Source organism: Eumetopias jubatus, unplaced genomic scaffold (genome assembly GCF_037043125.1).
Source record: "Eumetopias jubatus isolate StellerSeaLion01/CBP00866 unplaced genomic scaffold, mEumJub1_p1.0 scaffold_14, whole genome shotgun sequence".
In the NCBI taxonomy this organism is placed as follows: Eukaryota; Metazoa; Chordata; class Mammalia; order Carnivora; family Otariidae; genus Eumetopias; species Eumetopias jubatus.
Window position 1 is genome coordinate 93379842 of NW_028274820.1, and position 21706 is coordinate 93401547.

General features: G+C 44.2%; 1 protein-coding gene across 1 annotated transcript in view; it reads right to left on the reverse strand.

The window, feature by feature from the left end:
* The window catches only part of ATP6V0A4 (ATPase H+ transporting V0 subunit a4), a 52747-nt gene extending 32085 nt beyond the window's left edge, over positions 1-20662 (reverse strand). Inside the window, exons 1-11 of the mRNA XM_028106357.2 lie at positions 20522-20662; positions 19553-19631; positions 18979-19073; positions 15110-15235; positions 14353-14447; positions 13155-13281; positions 9597-9679; positions 8609-8702; positions 5565-5777; positions 2224-2374; positions 1008-1147 (exon numbers count right to left, since the gene is read on the reverse strand). Coding sequence (XP_027962158.2) covers positions 1008-1147; positions 2224-2374; positions 5565-5777; positions 8609-8702; positions 9597-9679; positions 13155-13281; positions 14353-14447; positions 15110-15235; positions 18979-19073; positions 19553-19631; positions 20522-20638 — 1320 coding nt within the window. The 5' untranslated portion in view covers positions 20639-20662. The remainder of the gene's footprint in view (positions 1-1007; positions 1148-2223; positions 2375-5564; positions 5778-8608; positions 8703-9596; positions 9680-13154; positions 13282-14352; positions 14448-15109; positions 15236-18978; positions 19074-19552; positions 19632-20521) is intronic.
* Between the last annotated feature and the right edge of the window lie 1044 nt (positions 20663-21706).

The following is a 21706-nucleotide window of genomic DNA, read 5'->3' on the forward strand; positions in this document are numbered from 1 at the left end:
TAAGACAACTTGTAATAAAAGTTTGCAGATATTCTTAAAATGCAGAACACAGTGAAAGGCACGTTTCCGGCTTATAAAATGTATTAAAATGAACATAAAGTGACCCTAACTAATTAACTTTGAAACACTGCAGACTCTTGAGTTGTCTCAACCTTCACAACACCGAGAAGGCACTTCACAGAAGGTGTGGACACTTCAAGTGTCAAGGTGAAGACACAATATTCAGGGTTTCTTGGTGTTTCATAAGAACAATGGTCATGGGCTGATTGTGGGAGAAGGGCTCTGCCATGAAAAAATATTTGTGATTTTTTTTTTTTTTTGAGAGAGAGAGAGAGCATGTGTGCTGGGGAGGGGCAGAGGGAGGGGGAGAGAGAGAATCCCAAGCAGACTCCCCGCTGAGCACAGAGCCCAATGTGGGGCTTGTTCCCAGGGCCCTGGGATCATGACCTGAGCTGAAGTCAAGAGTCAGTTTGCCCAACCAGCTGTGCCACCCAGGTGCCCTGGAAAAAATATTTGTGATATTTTAAGTGGAAAAAAAAGAAGTCCACAAATTAAAATGCACTATTTGATCCCAGTTTTTTAAAAATTGTTTATTTGTGTATAAGCACACAAAAAAATGGAAAGATACATAAAAACATTAGTTGTGATTTTTCTCTAGGAAGTTAAATTGTATTTTCCCCATTTTTAAAATAAACATATATTGTCTTTATAACCAAAGGGGGAAAAAATCAATAGTGGGGAAAAAAACTTAAAAATAAGATCAATGCCTGGTCAAGCAATGTACAAAAAAAAAAAAAAAAAAAAAATGCTGAAAGGAACCGTACCGCACCAGCCAAAGCATTTGAGCTTTGGGCAGGAATTTCTGTGTTGAATTTTGGCCCTCTTTTACTCTCTATCTTTTGCTTTTCATAAAACAGGTTGTTTCTATGGTGAAAACAACATACACATTTTTCATATTCTACTTACAACCTCAAGGAAATGAGGCAAGATATTCGATGGACACCCACCTCATTGTTCATCTTCTGGGAGAGCAAGCGTCTCTCATTAAGGACCATCCAAAGTGCTGCCAGTAGCATCACGATCCCATGACCACAGTCTCCAAACATCACAGCAAACAGGAAGGGGAAAGTGATGATGGTATAGGGAGCTGTAGAGATGAGACCCCCAGCAGCCTGAGTCCTTCCCACAGCCACTGGGCCCCCATCAAAGATCTGTCGATCATGTTCCATGCCCCACAAGCTGGTTGCCCTGTATCTTCCTAATTCTGTCTTCCCTCCCCATCCCCAACCCCAACACATGCTTAGCTCCCACATACATCAGCTCATCAATAAATAAGCATTATTACTCCCCATTTACAAATGAGCTGAGTTTTGAAGCAGTTAAGTGACTTGCCCAAAATCACAAAATTTAATGGGTTTTAAAACCACTTTTCGGGGGCGGGATGGCGCCTGGATGGCTCAGTTGGTTAAGCGTCCAACTCTTGATTTCAGCTCAGGTCATGATCTCGGGATGCTGAGATCAAGCCTGGAGTCCAGCTGGGCATGGAGCCTGCTTAAGATTCTCTCTCTCCCCTCTGTCCCTCCTCCCCACTCTAAAAAAATAAATAACAATAAAACCAGTTTTCTATCTCTGAGTGTTTTGTATACTCTTCCACTACCACTTTTTGCCTGTTTCTCCAGCGTTCACATGCACCAGGCACCTCCAGCAGTTACTCACAGGACACCCAACCTATGGGGCCCCTGCATTACAGGTCCCAAGATTAGGACGCAGGCTGGACAAAAGCACTGTGGACGACATGACTGGAGGGCAGCTGGTCTACCCCTTTGTTTTTACAAACCAGGCAACCATATCCCACAGCTTATGGCACTAAGAATCCAGTCTTCTGACTCCACGTCCTGTGTGTTCTCATCTCACCCACAAAACAGCTCCAGCTCTATGAAGATGTTGAGAGATGACCCTCACTGAATTGGTAAGGGAAAAAGAACTGAATTTAACTACCTAATAACTATGGTTTAAGAGAGAACAGGTGAAATCTTGACAAAGAACAAATCTTTCACTAATCGCCATTTATGCAAGACAAAGCAGGGCATCAGGAAGCCAAACAAGATTTTAGGGATCTCACAGTTTTCAACAATTCACCTCCTCTGCCACCCAAGGGGTCAATCTTACCCACTTTTCATTTTCAAGCTTCCCCATTATTCAATGCATCAGACCCATACAGACCTGGGTTCATTTCCCGGTAACTGCCCACACCATAGGCATCTACAATATTCTGAAAGCCGGCTGTGAATTTATTGGTCCTGTTAAATGTGGGAGGAGCTGCTTTAGATTGCACTGCAGTCAGGATGGGGACCATGGAGGAGCCACTGAGTTCCTACAAAAAACATTGACAAAAAATGCAAGGAAGAGAGCTTTGAGCTGGGGGTCAGCACGTGGATCACAGTCCAATTCGCACCATCCCTTAAAGGTAAACTTGGAACAATTTCTTGACTTCTGTGAGACCCATGACCACATCTGTAAAAGTGAATACCTTCCTAATACTTATCTAGTTTATCCCAAAGGAAAGTCATCAAGCGGGTAGAGTTCTGGCCATTTCCATTCTCCTGCTCCTGCAAATGCACCTGTTACGCCCAGTTCTGGGTCCTCTATTTTCCTTTCTCTCTACTCACTCCCTCAAGAGTTTATCCACTTTCCTCATTCTGCCCCCTTCTTTCAAACGGCCCTGACCCTCCTCCGAATTGCAATTCTGTTTTAACTGTCTGCCTGGGCTTTCAAACTCTCATGTCTCAGCAACCCCACAAAATCCAGGAGCCTAAAACCAAACTCATCAACTTGCCCCAAAGCCAGGTCCTCCTTTGGCCTCACTTCGGCAGACTCCATTCTCCAGATCCCTGACCCATTGGAATCATCAGACGTGTCCCTTTTCCTGGTTTAATCAATCAACCAATCACCAAATCTTCCTGCTCGTCCCTTTCAAATCCCTCTTCTTCTTGCTGCCATCCCCGAGCCTCGCTGTCGTCTTCTGTCTCTTTCCCTTCCGTTTATCCTACACTCCAGACAGTGAAATCCTTTGATAAAATAAAACCAAGAGGACTGCTCCAGTCATGCTACCCTCCTACTCAAAGGCTTCTTATTACCTAAAGAGTGAAATCAAAACTCTTCAGTCTCGTAATCAAGACTTCTTTCCAATATTGACTTAGACTCCTTTCACACCTTCATCCCCAGTACTTCTGCATGGAAACCAGCCGACTCCACACCAGACATCTTACCCAGGTATGAACCATTCCCCAGGCTCACCCTCCAGGAACCCTCTGGTGGTTCCAAAGTCTAACAGCACTTACCACCTGCACACTCAGTGGGACCTAGCACCCGCCAAATGACTGCTCATCAATGCTCCTAACACCACCATGAGGTCAGTATCAACTACCCATCAAGCCCCACTTGACTAATGAGGAAATGAAGGTCCAGAGAGGTTAAGTAACTTCCCCTACGTCACATAGCAAGTGGAGGAGTTCCTTACTCTGTTGGTATATATCTTTATGTGATCATGATCTCCTTAAGAACAAGGACTGTGGTGTTTTGTTTTGTTTTTAACATGGGCCCCAGCACCTGACACAACACCTGGCATAGAGTATTTTTTGCTTGTTCATGATGATGCTAATGAAAGCTAACCCCTTACACTTCTCCCCTCAACCTCCTACCCACACAGGGCCTTCTACTCCTATCTGGAAAAGACTTTTGTCATTTCAGAAGGCTGAAGAAACTGTAGAAACAGTCAGAAGTGGCCTTGTAGAAGTTTGACTCCTTCGTGATGACAGGATGACCCCGTTTAGTTCAGATCCCGGCATCAGGACACCTCCCCGATAGCTCCGCAGGCTCGTCCACACTGCACTGAAATGTTTCTAAAATGCAAACTGGATCATGTCACTCTGGCATGAGAATAAAATCAGACCCCTGACACCACTAAAAGTCCTTCAGGACCACGCTACAGCCTCTCCCTGATCTTCCTCCCATTCTTTAAACTGGCTGCACCCTCTCTCCAGCCACTGGCCTTCAGGTGGGCCTGCACCACACGCCCCTCCCCACCACCAGTCACCTGCTCACTGACCCCTTCCATGGTTCAGCTCAGGCGTCACTTCCTCCAGGAAGCAACCCCATCCTTCCCATTCTGAGTGACAAGCTCTTCTTAAGTGCCCTGTTAGGTCGTTACTGGACTATCACATGGGGACCTTCAAATCCTGCCTCCTGGCTCCAGGACCGTGGTCAAGTCACTTCTCCCTTCTGTGCCTCAGTTTCCTCATTGTACAAGGGGGATAAAGATAGGCCCTACTTCCTAGTCCAATCCCACCTCAAGGCCTTTCTTTCAGACCCTCCGGCCTGAAAGCTCCCCCTCCTACCCCGCCGCCCGCTCCTGTTCCAAGCCACCTGCTCAGAGGGGCCTTCTCCAGTCACAGCCCTAGAATGGTATCAAAAGACCTAAAATTCCAAGCGCTGCCTTGACACCTTTGAGTCTCACAGGGCCCCAAAGGCCAAACCGTGAGTTCCTCTGCCCTCACCAGATTTGCGCCCACCAAGCAGGAAAGGCTCCCCACCCAGCTAGCTCCCCCATGGGCCAGACCACCCTGCCTAGTCTTCCGCCTCCCTGCCACCCCAGAAGTGTATTCAAACGAGCTCCTCTCGTCCTCCCATGGAAACCAGGGCCCCTTCCTCTTGTGGGAGGCTGCGCCCATAGCCCCGGTTGGCTCATTCTGCCCCCAAGTGCGAGCCCCAAGTACCACCTCCATGTGGCCCCATGCGGCCCCGTGTGTGTGTCCTTTTCCCCCGGGCTCTGAGCATATGTGACTAGCCAACTGCTGTCTGTCTCATGTGTCCGCGGGCAGCTGTTGTGTGTCTGACCGTCTGGTACCGTTCCTTTCTTCACCAGTAGGGTGACTAGGTGATCAGGACAAAGGCTCCCTCCTCACCCCATCCCCCCCCCCATCCCTCACTTTACTGCCTGCTCACCACCATCGTTGCCTGAAATCACATTAGTGATGGACATGCTTACTATATGTCTTCCTTTCTAGAAAGTCTGTCGGGAGCGGGGCTTTGCTCTGTCCGCATAGCCCCAGATCTGTTCCTGGGGCCCAGTGGCCATCTGGAGAGGTGAAGGACGAAGGCTGTGACCTTAACTAGGGTACAGAGTGCTGAGCACAGCTGTGGGCACACAGTGAGCACAGGTGTCTGGTTATTTGTCTTTCCAGCCAGGCTGTGACCTCCGTGAGGGAAAGGACGGACCTACAGTCACACTGACTGTGGTATCTACCATCACAACCAGCAGAGTGATTGGTACAGCAGCGCTCAACATGCACTTGCTGAAGATCAAAGAAATGTTGAATATTTGCCAGAAAAGGCGTTTCTAATAGGTGCCCGGCCCTGGATTAAGAACTGAAGATATGAAGATGAGGGAGACAGTCCTTGGGAAGTTCATGTGACGTGGGAGGCTGACAAAGGCGCCTGACAGAGGCACTGCTGAGGCTGGAGGTGAGGCACCCGTCCCCTCCCCAGCTCCATCTGCCACTCACCATGCCTTGCTCCAATGCCCTCTTGATGCGCCCAGTGTCTGCCACCGGGAACCAGATCTCGGCGATGGCACACTGCTGGGTGACATCAATGTTGCACATGTTCAGGATGTGGTAAATGGCCTTCATCTTCTGCACTTTAATGGCCCAGGAATGCCAGTTGGCAGCGGCTTCTTGCAGGAGGCGCTGACGGTGAGACTCTGTTTGTGTGATGACCTGGATGGGGAACAGCACACAGAGAAACAAGGAACACTCATGCAGGGCTCTGGCAATGTGGCAAAATGGAAGTCCGTCAGCCATCATGGCTTCTCCGGCTCTGGGCTCCCTCCTCTGGCCTGCAGCCCTTACCCGCCATCAACCCTCATGAGCAGTTTATCTTCCCTTGTAGAGGTTAAAACCCTTGGGCAAAGATTGTATCTTCCCTTTCTTCTAAATTCCTTAGAGTACTATTGTCATGGATTGAACTGTGTCCCCAAAAAAAGATATGTTGAAGTCTTAACCCCTGGTAACCATGAATGTGACCTTATTTGGAAACACGGTCTTTGCCGATGTAATTAACATGAGGTCATGCTGGAGTAGGGTGGGCCCTAACCAATATGACTGGTGTCCTTATGAGAAATTTGGACAGGGCGCCTGGGTGGCTCAGTTGGTTGAGCGACTGCCTTCGGCTCGGGTCATGATCCTGGAGTCCTGGGATCGAGTCCCGCGTCGGGCTCCCTGCTCGGCGAGGGGTCTGCTTCTCTCTCTGACCCTCTTCCCTCTCATGCTCTCTACCATTCTCTCTCTCTCTCAATAAATAAATAAAAATCTTTAAATAAAAAAAAAAGAAATTTGGACATCTAGGTGCTCCTGGGTGGCTCAGCCAGTTGAGTGTCCAACTCTTGGTCTCAGCTCCGGTCTTGAACTCAGGGTGTGAGTTGGACCCCCATATTGGGCTCCATGCCCAGCGTGGAGCCTACTTTAAAAAAAAAAAAAAAAGGTAGAAATTTGGACAACTAGAGACGTAGGGAAGAATGTCTTGTGTGATTTAGGCAGAGACTGGAGTGAAATATCTACAAACCAAGGAACACCAAGGACTGCCGACAACCACCAGACGCTAGGGAGATGTCTTACTCTATTCAGGCCACGATCACACAACACCATGCTGGGTGGCTTAAACAACAAAAATTAATTGTTCACAGTTCTGGAAGCTGGAAGTCTGAGATCAGTGTCTACCATCATGGTTAGGTAAGGATTTTCTTTTGGGTTGCCCACTTCAAATTCTATCCTCACATGGTAGAAGGGGCAAGCAAGCTCTCTGGGGCCTCTTTTATAAGGGCACTAATCTCATTCAGGAGAGCTCCACCCTCATGACCTAATCACTTCCCAAAGGCCCCACCTCTGAATACCATCACCTCGGACATGAGGTTTTCAACATATGAGTTTGGGGGTGGGGGTGACACACATTAGGACCATAGCAGAACAGGCGAGGAAGGATCCCTTCCTAGAGCCTTCAGAGGAAGCGTGGCTCTGCTGATCCCTGGATTTCAGACTTCAAGCCTCCAGAACTGTGAGAAAATAAATTTCTGTGTTTTAAGCCCCGCCCTGCCCCAGTTTATGGTCATTTGTTATAGCAGCCCTGGGAAAGGAATACAGCTATCAAAATGCTTTACATATATAATGTCTTCAATAAATGACCAGTGAATTAATGAAGGAGGGAATGGACAATTTTGCCCACAGAGAATTTATTTAATGGGATTCATTTTTGTTCAGGGTTACCAGAGTATACCCGTCTCAGCAACCTTCACCAGTGGCTCCCCAGGTCAGACTAAATAGGAACATAAGTTTGGAATAACTTCTTTTCCTCATGAAGCTTTCATAAAATGTAGTATGGAATGTTTGGGGAAAGAAGTTCAAGGGCAATTGCGTCAGGGAACCACAATCTCCTTGACAAGTGACAAGGAAGGAACAGAGGGACTTAAAGAAATTAAGCACAGATTTTTCTGGTAAGGCAAAGATGTCTGTTATTCTAAGCGTTTCGTAACACAAACGCACTCACATACCACATTTCTAAAGATACTCCCTGAGGATCCAGAATTGTGCTAACAACGGATTCAGCAGCCATGAAAATTTTAAATTTAATTAAAATTAATTAAAAATAAAAACTCAGGGGGCATCTGGGTGGCCCAGTCAGTTAAACATCCGACTCTTGATTTTGGCTCAGGTCATGATCTCAGGGTTGTGAGATCGAGCCCTGCATCAGGCTCTGCACTGGGCATGGAGCCTGCTTAAGATTTTCTTTCTCCCTCTCCCTTTGCCCCTGCCCACCTCTAAAAAAAAAATTAAAAATAAAATAAAATAAAAATTCAGTTCCTCAGTTGCACTAGCCATGTTTCAAGGGCTCTGTGGTTACGTGCGGCTCATGGCCACAGCATGGCGCTCGCAGGTTAGATAACACGCCCACAGAAAATTCTACAGGACAGGGCTCATCTGGAAGAAGCAATGTGATGCAGGCCCAGCTGCTTTTAGTGGATTCCTTTCAAAGCTTATTGAAGCAAGTGTTCCAATCATATGAGTGTCGAGTGCCACCCTGGATGACAACTCACTTTACAAGAGGCTATGAATTTGGGGTGTGTCACATGGTGAAACTAGACTCACCTGCTGTTTTTACGGAAGTAACTGGTCTGCTCAAACAACTGCGTGAGTCAATGGAAAAAGAATCAGTCAGACTGCTTGTTCAACCTAACTGGCTAGTTAGTTGTATCCCAGATGTGGCCCAGGCCGGGCTCACAATAAAGGGCTCCTTCTATCCGACTGGGCTGGCCACCCAAAAGCTGACTGGGGCTCAAGCCAGGCACAGCCGTACTGATACTCAGAATCACCACCTCCAGCTTACTGGACACCGTGTTCTTATCATGAAACCTTCCGTCATGATCGTTGGGAGAGCGCAGTTAACATTCCAGCTGGCCCGAAAGCGAGGGCACTGGGTCACAGGACTTAAATGGAAATGGCAAAAGTAGCCCCTCGGCAGGCCCCAGTCAGTTCACGCGCCTCAACTCCTCACTCACGGTGATTAAATCTTCCAGCTTCACATTGACGTCGGCCAGCATCTCTCTGCGCTCCGCCACAGGCTCTGGGCAGGGGTAAATGGTGGCTCGAAACCTGTGTTTCAGACATTCCAAAGGTCACAGCGGGTTACCACGGAAAAGCCTGCCAAAACGTCCCCTTCTGCCAAAGCCATCACTTGCTGACTTTGGTTAGATGACCACCGTTTTCTAGAATAACTGTCTCGGGGCGCCTGGGTGGCTCAGTCGTTAAGCGTCTGCCTTCGGCTCAGGTCATGATCCCGGGGTCCTGGGATCAAGCCCCGCATCGGGCTCCCTGCTCGGCGGGAAGCCTGCTTCTCCCTCTCCCGCTCCCCCTGCTTGTGTTCCCTCTCTCGCTCTGTCTCTCTCTGTCAAATAGATAAATAAAATCTAAAAAAAAAAAAACAGAATAACTGTCTCTTTGGCAGTCGGAAAATGAGTCCCAGTTCTAAGGGTTCTTGATGCATCGCTCGGCACTATTTAAATTCAAGCTATGATTCTATTCAATGAATGAGCTTCACTCAAACCAAAGAACCTGTGAGCTTTTAGGTAAATAAGACCACAGCTCGACTTGTCTCTTCTCCCTAGAATCGACTAATGTAATAACATCTTTCTCTACTGAATAATTTCTGCTGGAGTAAATCGATTCTGTAAAATCAGAAACAGCTCAGCATGAGGTGTGCCTGCTTCTTAGCGGCTGATAAAGGGTGTGAGAAGGAACACAGACATGGGTATGATGCCTCCTTTCCGTTACCTTGACATTTGCTTACTCAAGTCCTCTCTGCTCCTATTCCCACAGCTCTTAAAGATAAGTCGCATTTTTAACACTATCTAGTCAAATGCAGGAAGGTTGTTCTAAAATCCTAAGGGACCTCAAAGAAACCTCCAGTCAAGAGTACTTTGTCTCACACACCTCTTCACCTAATCGTGACCCAAATCACTGATGAAAGAGCCATGAACAGCCTCTTACCCTTCACAGATCTTCTTGATTTTCTGTCTGAGTTGCTCTCCTTGATAAAATATGATGAATATGTTCTTTTTAATTTCTTCTTTCTGGAAAATCACAACAGTAAAAACTATATATTTTTATATATATACAAAACTCTATGTTATATAATATATTATCCATAATAATATAAATAATTTATATAATAATACATATAATATATATAATTTTATATATATAATTTTTTTCTTTTTGGTTATAATGTAATTTTTAGATTGAAAAAAATTTTTTTAATTATAACTGGTGGGGTGCCTGGCTGGCTCACTTGGTAGAGCATGTGACTCTTGACCTCAGGTTACGAGTTCAAGCCCCACGTTGGATAGAGAGATTACTTAAAAACAAAATCTTAAAAAAAAAATTACAGCTGGAAAATTTCAGCTTCACCCAGTTGATCTAAGTTCGTAATTCTTTATGGTTGAGGGCAAGGCCACTGAGAGAGGCCAAGGCAGCCTTAAAGCAATAACCCTAATAGTGGTTATACTAGCCAGACCACAGCTGAGCCTGTATTCAGCTCTAATGCTATACTTAAGAGGTGGGCTCATAAACAAGAAACCATGCAAAAGAGAGGAACCAGGTTATTATAAGGCTTGAAATGAAAGTAGCAGACCTAGCTCACCAGAGTTAACTCACATACAATGTTTACATTTCAAGGGTGAGTGGGTGTTTGATGTTTAACAAAGGTAAAGCCATGTCTAATTTTTGACTCACTGTATGTCCATAGGAACACTGATTAAAATGCAATTCTCAAGTCCAAGTTTGACAATTCACAAGAAAGAATATATATTTCACAAGCATATATGAAAGCGCTCAAAGAAATGTGCTGTTTTACTCTTACTTAATTTGGGGCAGAGGGGGGTAAAGGCAAAATAATGAAATCCATCTTTGGAAAAGTTATAACCAATCCAGTACACTCACCATATGCCACTCAGGGCTCTGGAATCAGGTATGGCCCCACTGAAAAGCCCTTTGTCAGGAGCCACCAAGTGTCATGAAAATGCCCACCCCCTTTAAGCCAGTAATCCTATTTCCTTGAATTTATATCAAGGGAGTAATTCACAAGGAAAGAACAATGACATACATAAAGATGGTCATCATAGTGTCTGTATTCTGGAGAAAAACTGGAAACAAAGTCCATAAGTAGATAGATAATGTCATATCAACTCACTGGAAATCTTCCACATCAATTGAAAAGATAAAAATGAATCGTCATTTTGGCAACTGCTCATGGGAGCCAGGGAGGGCTATTTAGGATTTGGGGTGGCTACCTGCTTTACATTATCTCCAAAGGCTCCTTTGTCCAAGGACCCCTGGTCCTTTTCTGAATCTCTCAGGTCCTCTTGTCCCTGGATCCACCAGAACCAGGAATCTACTCTGATCTCATGTCATCTGCTCAGTGACCTTCGATATGCTATACTTAAGAGGTGGGCTCATAAACAAGAAACCATGCAAAAGAGAGGAACCAGGTTATTATAAGGCTTGAAATGAAAGTAGCAGACCTAGCTCACCAGAGTTAACTCACATACAATGTTTACATTTCAAGGGTGAGTGGGTGTTTGATGTTTAACAAAGGTAAAGCCATGTCTAATTTTTGACTCACTGTATGTCCATAGGAACACTGATTAAAATGCAATTCTCAAGTCCAAGTTTGACAATTCACAAGAAAGAATATATATTTCACAAGCATATATGAAAGCGCTCAAAGAAATGTGCTGTTTTACTCTTACTTAATTTGGGGCAGAGGGGGGTAAAGGCAAAATAATGAAATCCATCTTTGGAAAAGTTATAACCAATCCAGTACACTCACCATATGCCACTCAGGGCTCTGGAATCAGGTATGGCCCCACTGAAAAGCCCTTTGTCAGGAGCCACCAAGTGTCATGAAAATGCCCACCCCCTTTAAGCCAGTAATCCTATTTCCTTGAATTTATATCAAGGGAGTAATTCACAAGGAAAGAACAATGACATACATAAAGATGGTCATCATAGTGTCTGTATTCTGGAGAAAAACTGGAAACAAAGTCCATAAGTAGATAGATAATGTCATATCAACTCACTGGAAATCTTCCACATCAATTGAAAAGATAAAAATGAATCGTCATTTTGGCAACTGCTCATGGGAGCCAGGGAGGGCTATTTAGGATTTGGGGTGGCTACCTGCTTTACATTATCTCCAAAGGCTCCTTTGTCCAAGGACCCCTGGTCCTTTTCTGAATCTCTCAGGTCCTCTTGTCCCTGGATCCACCAGAACCAGGAATCTACTCTGATCTCATGTCATCTGCTCAGTGACCTTCGATATCAACAGGTGAACGTCATCTTTTCCCAGATGCCTACTTTATACTCTATCACCATAACTATTACATGTCAAAACATGGTTGTGGAAAGTGATGATTCAACATCAATTTTTAAAAATAATATCTATAAGGGACACATACTGATATAGGGGGAAATTGTATTCTCCAAGATCAAGAGAAGAGCAAAAAAAAAAAAAAAAAAAGATTCCATGTTTATTACTACAACCCGCTTGTGGCTTATGGACGAGAGAAAAAGAGCACAAGAGAAAAAATAAGCTTTCTTCCTATTTTAAATCTCACTTAACTCTGAAATTATTTTCCATAAAATAAAACCTCAAATTAATTTTTTTTCACCTCTACTTTGGAAAAGATTAGGACACTTAGAAATAGGCCCAACTTGGAATTAAAAAGTAAGCGGCTTGAAATGCTGACTGGATGGGCAGAGAAGGCCAACATTGCAGAATTAATAGCAGTAAGTGCGGGGTACTCAGTGAAGAGTCCTCTCAAAATCCTTGTTGGAAGCGCTCGGTCCACTGACTCCGAGCATCAGCAAGCATCAACATAGCTGGTCAAAAAGGCAGAACTGGGGGGGCGCCTGGGTGGCTCAGTCATTAAGCGTTTGCCGTCGGCTCAGGTCATGGTCCCGGGGTCCCGGGATCGAGCCCTGCATCAGGCTCCCTGCTCGGCAGGAAGCCTGCTTCTCCCTCTCCCACTCCCCCGCTTGTGTTCCCTCTCTCACTGTGTCTCTCTCTGTCAAATAAATCAATAAAATCTTAAAAAAAAAAAAATGCAGAATCGGAGGCCCTGCCCCCGTCCCACTGCTTTAGAATCCACATTTTAACAAGATGCCCAGATCATTCCCGCTCCGGTGCCCACTGAAACTTGGGGCTCACTGACCCAAGCCCAGTTCTTAGCTCCTGGTGAGGAAGACCCAGCTGCTGCCTCGCGAGGCAGGAGCACTGCTAAGTCTCCAGGACCCGGTATAGCTGGGTCTTGGAAGCATGAATAGTTGTGGGGTGTTAACAATCAGTCCTTGAATTGACCTTTTGTAGGATTTTTTTTTTTTTTTTTAACAAAGGCGGGGAGAGAAAAGCCAGGAGAAAGAAAGGCAGTGGCTATTAACTTCACAGAATTGAAGACCCACAGCTTCAGAGAACCGCCCCCCCACCCCGCCCCCTGCAAGGGCCCCAGGAAACTGAGGACAGAGTTCCCCACAGCCCACGACACCCACTGTGACAGGATCCTCCAGAGTCGTGTCCACCTCGCTGAACTTCAGGTAGATGTTCCCTCGGCACACTCGCCACAGCAGCCTCTCAAAGGAAGCCATCCGCTCCCTGTTGATCACCCCGGCCGTGAACCTGGCAGTCAGATGGGGAGAAGTTGCTGAGGCCCAGGGAGCGGGGTGCAGGGAGAAGGTCCCATAGGACCTGAGGACGTGCCAGCACGAGATGGAGGCCTACTTCCCTCTGAGCACGAGGAGGATTCACTAGCTGTCAGGGGTCCGAGGCCACTCAGCAGCCCAACCCCTACTTGCCCCAAGTCCCTTTTGGCCTCCTGTTTCCTCTGATGTATTGAGACTTCCTTAGTCACCCCAATACTACATAGTCACTTACTTGCAATTAGAAATATGATAGCCCGTCCATTACGGCATCGTAGCTAAAGAAAGAAGGAACTGTTCAACTGCTCAACAATGGGCTCTATGCATTTTTCTAAATACTGTGCTAGAAGTGAAACAGACATACTCATTTACATTTATCTCTGCTTTTAAAATCATCCCTGTGTCTAGATAATTTCCAATAGAAACTTTTTCTATTAACTTTAAAATGGTTGCTTTCATTGGTCTTTCACTTTAAATGTGCGCTGAGCCTTTATTACCTCCTGATCAAATGTTTTCAATGCATACACATCAATTTTACTTGGACACTGAATGAAATCCCACTGTTTTGAATCACCGTGCATTTTAATACCACATCACTCCTTCTTGTGGATGATGTGATCATATGACTACCTCATTGCTAACTGCACTTCAAACAGCAAATTTCAAATCTATTTTATTGCCAAAGCAGTATTTCCAAGATAAGGAAGCAGGAAACAGTTGAGAACAGGCATCTAAACAATTCTGGCCACATCCTCCCCCTGTAGGAACAACATAAACATTGTATTCTTCAGGCTCCCAGAATGCTAGTTTCACCATTAACAAGAAGGTAACACTACCTCCCACTCCACCAACCTGAAGAGGTTACTCTTGGGTTTAATACAGTGTGGAGGTCTATATTCATGTGAAATAGCCCTCATTCCAGTGTCTGGTTCATTCATCCATTCATTCACTCACTCACTCAGACCCTCTGGGAAATCTATCACATTCCAGGCACTGAACTGTGGACCAGAAACCCATCTACATGTAATTTTCAGAGCACAGTTACACTAACCCCAGTTTTCCAGTCACACAGGCAGGTGTCGCTCTTAACTCCAGGAGACCCGAAGTGTCTTCCATAAAGAAATCATCAGCGAGGTTGGTTTCCGTCTGAAAGTCAAAGAACTACTGCTTTCTCTTAAACGTATTTAGGCAACCTTCAAAGCTCCCTCGACCTCAAAGGTTTGTCTATTTTTAACAAAACTTTAATTTTCCACAAATAGTTAAGAGAATTCAAAAAGTCGAGTGCTCCTTGCCAGATCAAAAACTTCCCCCAGGGTGCCTGGGTGGCTCAGTTGGTTAAGCGACTGCCTTCGGCTCAGGTCATGATCCTGGAGTCCCAGAATCGAGTCCCACATGGGGCTCCCTGCTCAGCAGGGAGTCTGCTTCTCCCTCTGACCTTCTTCCCTCTCGAGCTCTCTCTCATTCTCTCTCTCTCAAATAAATAAATAAAATCTTAAAAAAAAAAACAAAACTTCCCCCAGTCTTTTACTACCGAAATCCCAAATCTGCCCAAACTCACTGTTGTGCTTTGTTCCCACTTCCATCTGTGTGTTTAGGGCACATACTTTCCAAACAGCATCATGATATGCTTGTGTTTAGTTCAAATTGGCACCGTTTCCCCCCGAATACCCTCCCCCCTCACTAATGACCTCGGCATGGGGCAGAAACAAGCATGATTTATGCATATTCCAAACCAGCCAGTTTTCAAAAATGGAAACTTGAGGATCTGGGGGAAAGGTCCCTTTAATAAAGAGTCCCCAGATAACAACCTCAAAGAAATCTTGGGTTTTCTTCAGCAGATGTTTGAGTTCAGTCAGTTCTAGGAAGCTTTTCTTCAAAGCCTGCTGGTTCTGGTTGGCTTCCTGTAATTCTCCTTCCAGTTTTTCTAGAAGAGTCTATGAAGAATGGAAAAAGAAGGGAAAGTAGGCAGACAGTGCTGTGATATTTACTGTACATTAATACACTACAAATAACTACAAATAACTACAAATAACTAAATATCAAAGAAGAATTCAGTGTATCATAATGTAGCCAGAAGTTGAGTGGCATGTTCAGTCCAACTCAAAATGACTGTAGAGCTATAAACTAGATCCATTTTCATCAAATAGGATCAGAAAACACTCTGCAGGGATGGAAATTAGCTTCCTGAAGAAGCCAAGGCATTTCAACAAATTGCATGTCTCTCCCCCATTTAAAACACGAGAAAAGGGAAGCTGGAGTGAATTTACATGTTGAGAATTCCTTCTGCCCCAAACATACTGCAATGATGAACTAGAACAAGAGGAATCGCTAGTTCTGGGTTGGAATCTGGAGAACCAGGTATAAACAAGTAAAAAAGGCTATATGGGGAACTGTGAGCACAACACGCAAGAAGACAAAACAAAGAAAAAACAATCTTCCTTCCAAAATGAGCATACAAAATGAGTAAGTCTCAAGAAGAAATCTAATGATAAGAAAAATCAGGGGCGCCTGGGTGGCTCAGTCGTTAAGCGTCTGCCTTCAGCTCAGGTCATGATCCCAGGGTCCTGGGATCGAGCCCCGCATCGGGCTCCCTGCTCAGCAGCGGGGAAACCTGCTTCTCCCTCCCCCACTCCCCCTGCTTGTGTTCCCTCTCTCGCTGTGTCTCTCTCTGTCAAATAAATCAATAAAATCTTTTTTAAAATTTAAAAAAAAAGAAAAAGAAAATCACCAACAAAATCAACAATCAGAACACAAATTCACATTGGGTGAAATTATTTTTATGGAAAAAGAGTTTAAGGCTTCTTTTAGAATGCTCAAAGAGATAAGTGAAGGCATTGCTTACACACACACACACACACACACACACACACACACACACACACCAAAAAATTATTAAACCAACGTGTCCTAAAATGAAAGAAAAGGTAAATATAAAACGGGAACAATTAAGAAATCTTGGAAATGTAAAATACAGGTATTGAAATTCAAAATCTAATAGGTGAAGATCAGCTCTTTATTGGACACAATTCATAAATGCACTACTAAGATTTGGTATAGAATGAAAGCTCATTTCTCATTTACCCAAATGTCCACCCACAGTAGAATGGATAAAGCTCCTAAAGTATGGTACATGCAATAAAAGAAACACTACCCATCAGTGAAAACAAATTAATTTCAAAAACATGAAACAATACGGTGTCTTAAAAAAATAAAATGACGTAAGAAAACAGCAAGTTGCAAAAGAAGAAACATGATTCCATTTATATAAAGCTAAAATGGGCAAAGCTATTTAAAAGAGTAAATGCTATTTAAAAGAGTAAATATGTGATAAAACTATGCTATTTAAAAGAGTAAATATGTGATAAAACAATGAAGAAACGAGGAAAAGAAAAATACAAAATTCAGGACAGGATTATCTCAAGGGAGGAGGGGAAGGACGGGGGGCACACAGAAGGCTTTTAGGAGCATCACTGTGGTCATCTTTTATGTCATACAGGGCGATGGTACTTGGTGTTTGCTATATCATTATTCCTTCTACCTTACACATATTTTCTAAAAATTCTACTGTATCAATTCAGTATTTAACAAAAACAATTGCCAGTAAATCAGCAACCATAATATCTGAAAACGGATTAAGGTCACCTATTAAAAAACAGAGATTATCGGGCGCCTGGGTGGCTCAGTCGTTAAGCGTCTGCCTTCGGCTCAGGTCATGATCCCGGCATCCTGGGATCGAGCCCCGCATCGGGCTCCCTGCTCGGCAGGAAGCCTGCTTCTCCCTCTCCCACTCCCCCTGCTTGTGTTCCCTCTCTCGCTGTGTCTCTCTCTATCAAATAAATAAATAAAATCTTAAAAAAAAAAAACAGAGATTATCATGCTAGATTTCTTTTAATCTACCTGAGGGACACCCTTACCAAAAGATTTTAAAAATAAACAGTAAAACAAAGATATCCATGCAAATATTAGTTACCTTCCGCCACCACCCTCAAAAGGATATTAGTATCAGACAAAATTGAATTAACATTTCTTATGATGGAAAATTTTACATATGTTAGATGGACAGAACTGTACCATGAACCCCACATACATATCAACCAACTTCAATTGCATCCCATGCCCTCCCCTCCCAGAGATAATCACTACCCTAAATTTTGAACACTAACTATAGTGGCACAAAGGTGGGGGAAAAAAATGAAATCCCCATTTCTTAACCATTTGCTCTATCCACTTAATGATTCTGTTAAAAATAATGCCACTTTTAAAAATATTTTGGAGAATCACGCATCATTTAAGAAACCGTTTACAAATGATAGTAAATGCAAAGAGTAGAAAATTAGAAAATGTAGACTATGGACATGTAATTACATAAAAATATAGCTGATAAGGATAAAAACCTGAAAATAGAAAAGGCAGGTTTTGCTGAGATGGTGGATTTGTGGGTAGATTTTTTTTTTTTAATTAATACTTTCCCTAGGATTGTTATGAAAGCCTCTTTAGAAATTCTGCATAGCAAGAGCCCAAAGCCAATTGTGTATTCTTGCCAGAAGGATTTCCCTCCCTAGGAATGTTGGAGGAACACTCAACTCACTGCCAGATCAGTTGAATCAGTCTGTCCCCTTGACCAATGGTTAGATAGATATTGCTACTCATAAGCTCATGTTGTTCTAATTTCATCTTTACAATAAATAATATCCAGGGGCGCCCGGGTGGCTCAGTCAGTTAAGCGTCTGACTCTTGGTTTCAGCTCAGGTCATGATCTCAGGGTCGTGGGATCAAGCCCTGCATCAGGCTCCACACTCAGCACAGAGTCTGCTTAAGACTCTCCCTCTCCCTCTGCCCCCTCCCCCCCCCCCGCGCTCTCTCTCCCTCTCTAAAAAAAATAAATAAATCTTTAAAAACAACAACAAAGAATACCTAAAAGGAAAATACTGAGTAAGGACTGTTGGCACACATCTGATTGTCCCTTATCTAACTGGTTATTACTACGAATGTATGAGAGTGTAGAGTTTCAAAACCACCCAATCAGCCAATACCAAACTCATTTAGATGCACTGATTTTTTTTCTTCTTTTTTCTTTCTTTCTTCTTCTTCTTCTGCTGCTGCTTCTTCTTCTTTTTTGGATGCATTGATTTTTTTTTTTTTAAGGTACTGTCTGAAACATACAACCAACACAACTTCTCCCAAAATATCCAGGATTTAGTATGACAGGATCCAAAATATTTTTCAGGGGAGTTGCCAGTCTCATATCTCTGTCTGAGTATCTTTATTTATACCACTAACAGCTTCAAAAATTTCAAGAATTTTAAGTTACCTTAAAAGAAAAAAACAAGCAAACCCAGCCAGAGATAAAGCTCGGGCGATGAAGCTCCCCTACCTTCCCGCCTCCTTTAGTGGGCCCTTCCTCTTCTGAGAATAAATTATCCAATTTTTTTAAAAATCAAGATCTGCAGGGCCTTCCAGGATCTGGCTCTGCCTACCTTTTGACATCCTCTCCCACCACCTCACCCCTCCCTCCTTCCTCCACTATCTCCTCTACAAGCTTCTAGAAGTCACAGCCAGGTTTTGTTTCTCTCTAAGGTACCTTGTACATGGCGGGCACTCAGTGTTCTATAAAAGGAAGTAGAGAGAAAAAGAAAGATGGAGGGCCACCAGCTATCGTGTTCTTGGCTCAACATACCTCCAACATAATCATTTCCCGTGGAAGAGGGGTCGGTGGGGGCCTCTCTGGCAACTGCGGCACAATCTCATTTTGCATCTCATCTTCCAGGAAACCTGTGGGATGAAACCCCACCAGAGATCCCAAGGTGATTGTGTTTTCTCCCCTAAGAAATGGATCCAAGCAGACAGCCGACTTTCAGCCGGCTCAGCTGCCTAAATTGCCCCCAGGACCTGCCACAGCATCTGGATCCCAACTCTCACTGCCCCACTTTGTCTCTAGAACACTTTGTCCCTATACAAATAGGGACATGTTTGTTATAATCCAGTCCTGCAAACCACTTACCTCCCCACCAGTTCACATTTATTTTTTTTTTAAGATTTTATTTATTTATTTGACAGAGAGAGAGAGAGAGCGAGAGCAGGAACACAAGCAGGGGGAGTGGGAGAGGGAGAAGCAGGCTTCCCGCCGAGCAGGGAGCCCGATGTAGGACCCGATCCTCAGGACCTGAGCCGAAAGCAGACGCCCAACCACTGAGCCACCCAGGCACCCCCCACCAGTTCACATTTAGACAGTAAGCAGAAAATTGGCTTACGGAGGATTCTCTCCAGTGACTCACACCTTCTCACTTCATTTACAAATTTCCTTTGGAAGCTGTTCACATTCCCATTTAACTAGAGTGGGGAGAAACCACAAGACACACATTGGTATCAACAGCCACCATGTATTCCCTTTGGGGTTTTTTTGTTGTTGTTGTGCTCTTTTGGTTCTGTTTTGTTTTTTGTTTTTAATGCTGGAAAATGTTGCCGGAATCATTTTAGGAATAGATATTTCCATGCACAAGACATGAGTTACAGGCAAAAAAACTTGATATCCTTACACATAATCCCCCAAATGCAAATTTGGCATCCTGCCCAATAAATGTCACTAAGGAATAGCCTCCCATCAGGTCCTAGGAACTAAGGACACAAAGAACAAGACATGACCCTTCCCTGCAGGAGCTTAGTTTTGGCCATGATCTTGGTGAGGAAGTAAAGGGGTAAGGAGTCCAATTTTCTAAATCAGACTCAAAAAAGCTTGGTAAGGAAACCACCTCTGGGAAATGATACCCCAACATCACACTCAAGACCATCGCGCCCTAGAATATCACCACAGAGAGACTATGCACCCCACGATACTTTGGCCTCAGACTGACTGACTAGGAAGCATTGATTTCTGTCCTCAGAACAAGGTTTGGTAATCTACATGCCACTGGAGATATCTAATTCTTGGAAGATACTACTTAAGAAAGAAAGTCTAATGCCATCTAACAAGTACTGACTGTACTAGAGCTTCAAAACATTCCTATAGAGGGGATACATATGGAGGAAGGAAGAACAGGTTTGCAAGTCACTTGCTCAGTGTTATCACAAATCTTAGCCAGAACAACTAGAACCACATGGAATGCCATCTATCTCAGCTCAGGGCTCTTCTCCCCGCACTTAGTTCACTAGAAGAAGTGGTGTGAAAGAGATATCTACTCCCACCCCACCTTCCTCTGGCCTTCCAAGAATGCAGCACCTACATCTTTGAACTGAACCAATCCAAGCTCCCCAAGCTCAGCCACACAGCAATATGCAGCCTCCACCTGAAGAAACAGTTGGGACAAACACATCTCCTCACTGCGAAACACAGACGCCATCTTGACACAGCCTTGGTCTGCAGGAGACAAAAGATATTGGAGAGAGTAAGGGTGTAGAAACCTTCGGATCAAAACTGGCTTTAGTTGCACTATATTAATATCCAACATGAGAAAAATCCAACAGGAATGGCTCCTAATTTTCAAAATCTAAACAAAAACAAGATAGCACTTTTCACCACCTATTGGATTGGCGAAAGATTAAAAAATACGATTACAAACTCCTGTTGTAGACGGTGTGCGAGAGCAGGCATTTTCATACACTTAGTAGTTGAAGTCTAAATTTGTACAGCTTTTTCGGAGAGCAATTTGTCAGTGTCTATCAAATTTTATATTACTCATACCCATGACCCCGGATTTCTGCTGCTCTTCATCCAGACAAACTTGGAGAGGTATGGGAAAATAGATGCAAAAGATGTTTCTGATAACATTGTATACAATTATTGTAATAAATGGATCTAACCCAGATATCCATCAACAGGAAAGTGATTAAGCTGACCTCCAGAACCCTGTGCAGTCAGCCAGAATAAAATAAATCTGTATGTCCTCTATAGGGAAAAAGGGTATTCATGTAGAATCCATTCCCATCAAAGACCCTCTGGACTGCTCTATCACTGCCAAGCCAAATTGCTTGCCCTAAAGACCAACCTTCTGGAATAACTACCACAACTCCAGAATGGGCCCCCTTTTCTCATTTCATTTTATAATGTGTACAGTAGCTATTGTTTGCCAGACCCCGGATTTATCCCTTCTCTGCTTTAAGTCTTCCATCATCTCTATTTCTTATAAAATATAAGATTTGTCCAACAAAAGGCTGCGTATCTGGCCTCTGCCATCCCCTCCAGCTCCACTTCTCTTCACATTGGTCTCCAGACACACGGAATTTCTCCCAGAGCTCCCTCCTGCCTCAGGACCTTTGTCCATGCTTTCCCCTAGATCTGGAACCTCACTCTCTTCCTCCCCCTGCCCCCCAGTAACCCACACACCCAACATAATCCTGTCATTGGAGCCTCAGTGTCAGGATCCTCTTCCTCCATAAGCCCTCCCAGACCACCACCAACACCAGGTGAA